Below are 3,461 nucleotides of genomic sequence, written 5' to 3'. Positions count from 1 at the left end.
CCTGATGCTTAGGGTGGCTTTGAGATAAACTGGGGCTGGTTGAAGTGGGATACTACTCTAAGGAAATGACTTTAGTTGGACAGACAGGGTGGGGACAAGCTACTCTGAGGAGCTGTGGGCCTGGTGTGGACCCTCCTGGGGACTAGAAAGAAGGTTGGTACTCGATGGCTAAGGCTTGATTGGCCACCCCACCCCACCATGTCCTTTGGCCACAAGGAGAATCTGCTTTCTGAGAATTGGTTACTTGGTCAAGAGGCTGGCTGTGGGCTGGGACCAAAGCTCTAAACTCCTAGACTATGCATTACTGAGTTAGCAAAGCTGTGTCTAAGTGTAGAAGGACTTGGTACCATTCCCTACCTGCCCTCCTCTTCAGAGCTGTTGTTTTCTTTTCTCTCCTCTTGTTGCTTGGTTTGGTTTCTGCATCTCTGCAACGGCTGGTAGTGGGGTGTCTACCTGCCTTGACACTCTCTGATGCTGCTCTACACAGAAGGTTCTAGAGCAGCCAAAGTGTTCCAGCAACCTGAGGGAGCCTTGGAGCCCCGACTCCATCTTTAGTGCCTGATGTGTGCAGGGATTAAGGTGGGTGTCTTCTATCACAGGATCTTCTCTGAAGCAGGTCATGGCACAGTGGTGGCAGATACTCTTGGGATTGTGGACAGTCATGTCCACTGTGACAGGAGACAAGCCAGTCAACATCTGCATGAATGCCAAGCACCACAAGCGAGAGCCTGGCCCAGAAGACAAGCTCTTCTTGGAGGTACAGGGACCAGAGCTGGCCCAGGGGCTAAGGTAGCTTCTTAGAATTATTAGAGAAGGATACAGGCAAGGAGGCCCCTGGACCCCATCAGCCCTGATCATTTAGTTCCTTAGTTTGGGTTTCTTCATCCAGGATTTGGCCCCTTAGCTGATCTGGCCACCTGGGAAACAGGCTATGTGGTGATCTCGGAGGCCCTGTTGGCTAATCATGGGTCAGTGCAAGCCTTCCTGACAACATGCACTGGCTAGACATAGGACTCAATTTGATTCCTTCTCAGTCTGCTAAAGGCAATTACAGAGCTATGGGAGGAGGAACATTTCAACTCTAAGTTGCTCCTACCCATCATCATAACCTCGGACTCCTGAAGCTCCCTGGGACTTCTTTCTATTTGCTTTCCTGGATTTATTGCCTCCCTGGAGCTGACATCAGGAAACTATGTTCTGTGGCAGAAAGACAAAGGGGAGGGGACCAGGGGTCAGGTGTTTCCCATTCTTCAGATACATGTTGACAGACACCAAGGTCCCTCCTCTACAGAGGTGCTCAATGTGTCCTCTCTTCTGACACCCTTCTGCCCAAGATCCTCAACCCTAGCCTCTTTCTCCCTCCACCTTCAGTGCGTCCCCTGGAAGGACAATGCCTGCTGCACATTCACCACGAGCTGGGAAGCCCACCTGGATGAGCTCCTGTTCTTTAACTTCAGCATGTTGCACTGTGGACTGCTGACCCCGGTCTGTCATAAGCACTTCATCCAGGCCGTCTGCCTTCACGAGTGTTCCCCTAACCTGGGGCCTTGGATCCAGCTGGTGAGGAGACAGGAGGCAAATCCCTGCAACAGCCTTCCATTAATCAAAGGCTGGCATCTCCAGGAGGCCAGCAGGAATAGGGAGATGGCTGTCCCTCTAGGGATAAGAGCAGAGCCAGAGCCCTGGGAAAGGATGAAGAGGGAGCTAGCTGCCTCTGTCCCTGAAGGACAGCATGGGGACACTGTCTGATGCGGGCGGCAGGATGAAGGGTGGAATGAGGTGCATCTGAGTGAATTCCATCTCCTACTTACAAACTGTGTAGCCCGGGACAAATAGCCACTCACTTCATAGTTCTCATTTATCTAATAGTAATAATAATAATAATAATAACAACAACAACAACCTACGGCTGGGAAATGGCTCAGTCATTAAGCACTTGCCACACAAGCATGAGCACCCGAGGTATGGAGGTGAACTGTTATAATCTCAGCCCTAGGGAGCAGAGACAGATGGATTCCTGGGGCTTGCTAGCCAGCCAGCCTACCCTGCTCAGTGAGCTCTGGGCCAGTGAGAAACTCTCTCTAAACCAACATGGATGGTGCCTGAATAACAACACTTGAGGTTGTCCTCCAGCCTACACACGCACATTCACTTACAGAATGTACACACGTGCACACACACAGAAAGAATAGTACTCAGGGACCTTTATAAAGGATTGGGTATCTTCCTCTCTCTCATCTGCACCCAGGTGGTCCCAAACAGGCAGGAAGAGCAGGTTCAGGGCGTGCCCCTGTGCCTGGAGGATTGTGAGGAATGGTGGGAAGATTGCCGCTCATCCTACACTTGCAAATCCAACTGGCATAGCAGCTTCCACTCCAGTCAAGGTGAGTGCACTGACTGGGTTCTCGGGGGCTGTTTACCTGGGTGAGGACACAAACCTTCTTATGTCCCCCCACAATGATGGGGGCATGGAAGGGATGGGACAATGGGAAATGAGGACACCATCGTCGACCCCCACAGAGAAGAACCACTGCCCAGCACAGGCGCCCTGCCGCCCTTTCCCAGATTACTTCCCCACCCCCAGTGATCTGTGTGAGAAGATTTGGAGCAACACATTCAAGGCCAGCCCTGAACACAGGAATAGTGGACGGTGTCTACAGAAGTGGTTTGAGCCCACTCAGGGCAACCCCAATGTGGAAGTGGCCCTCCACTTTGCCAACTCTGCCTCAGCCTGGAAGCTTTCTTACACCCTTACATCCTTCTCTCTGTATCTGCTGCTCCATTCCTGAGGGTCCCTCTCCCACCCACATTCCCTGATTCTTCTGAGCCATGGCCATTTCCATCCTCAGGCTATTCAGGGTGGGAGCAGGCTGGTGCCAGAACTTCCCATGCCACCCAGGGTCCCCTCTACTGCTTGACCCTGCCTCCACTAGCCTGGTACCCAACTGGTACCTAGCAGTCTAAGGTGACTTGTTATTCCTGCCATTAGGAATGGGCATTACTATAGGACTCCAGGCACTTGTTATCATGTGATACCCATCTTTTTTGTGTAACAGAGACAATGTTGAGAGCCAAGATACCTGCCCTATCATGGTACCTTCAATAAAATGATAGGGAAACTCTCCTCTCCATGTGCCGCTCTGTTCTAGTCCTATGGGTACCAACCTAAGACATATAAAGAGGGAGCTGATTTGTCCTCATTAAGATTTTAATTTCATTGACTACTAATGAGGATGAGAATTTTCAATATTAATTGGCCATTTGGAATGTGGCTGTCTCACACTGTGTGTGTATGTGTGTGCACGTGTGCACGTGCACATGTGTGTGCTCATACCTTTCCTCCCTCCCCCTGCCCCGTTTCTTCAAAAAGACTCACATCCCAGGTTATCCTAGAACTCAAGGGTGACCTTAAACTTCCGGTCTCCTTGCCTCCACCTTGTAGTTGCTGGGATTATACACAT

The 3,461-nt window shown here is 51.0% G+C and overlaps 1 protein-coding gene across 2 annotated transcripts; it reads left to right on the top strand.

Annotated features, from left to right (window-relative positions):
• Window positions 1–619: 619 nt before the first annotated feature.
• Izumo1r (IZUMO1 receptor, JUNO) lies at window positions 620–3,004 on the top strand. 2 transcript variants are annotated; one of them, XM_035444760.1, is made up of 4 exons: window positions 620–757; window positions 1,372–1,560; window positions 2,249–2,384; window positions 2,521–3,004. In XM_035444760.1, the coding sequence occupies exons 1-4, from the start codon at window positions 620–622 to the stop codon at window positions 2,787–2,789; spliced, it is 732 nt and encodes a 243-aa protein (XP_035300651.1). In that variant the 3' UTR covers window positions 2,790–3,004. The 2 variants fall into 2 exon arrangements, with proteins under 2 accessions (XP_035300651.1, XP_035300650.1); XM_035444759.1 differs by having other exon boundaries at window positions 1,372–1,626.
• The last annotated feature ends 457 nt before the right edge of the window (window positions 3,005–3,461 follow it).

This window comes from Cricetulus griseus, chromosome 4 (genome assembly GCF_003668045.3).
Source record: "Cricetulus griseus strain 17A/GY chromosome 4, alternate assembly CriGri-PICRH-1.0, whole genome shotgun sequence".
In the NCBI taxonomy this organism is placed as follows: Eukaryota; Metazoa; Chordata; class Mammalia; order Rodentia; family Cricetidae; genus Cricetulus; species Cricetulus griseus.
The sequence above is the reverse complement of the archived record's forward strand: the minus strand, read 5'-3'. Positions and strand labels throughout refer to the sequence as shown.

Excerpts from the sequence above, each read along its gene's own strand:
- Izumo1r (XM_035444759.1), top strand. The coding sequence starts at position 620 with ATGGCACAGTGGTGGCAGATACTCTTGGGATTGTGGACAGTCATGTCC. Across the intron at positions 758-1,371 it reads AAGACAAGCTCTTCTTGGAG|TGCGTCCCCTGGAAGGACAA; the intron begins GTACAGGGACCA and ends CTCCACCTTCAG. Across the intron at positions 1,627-2,248 it reads AAGGCTGGCATCTCCAGGAG|GTGGTCCCAAACAGGCAGGA; the intron begins GCCAGCAGGAAT and ends ATCTGCACCCAG.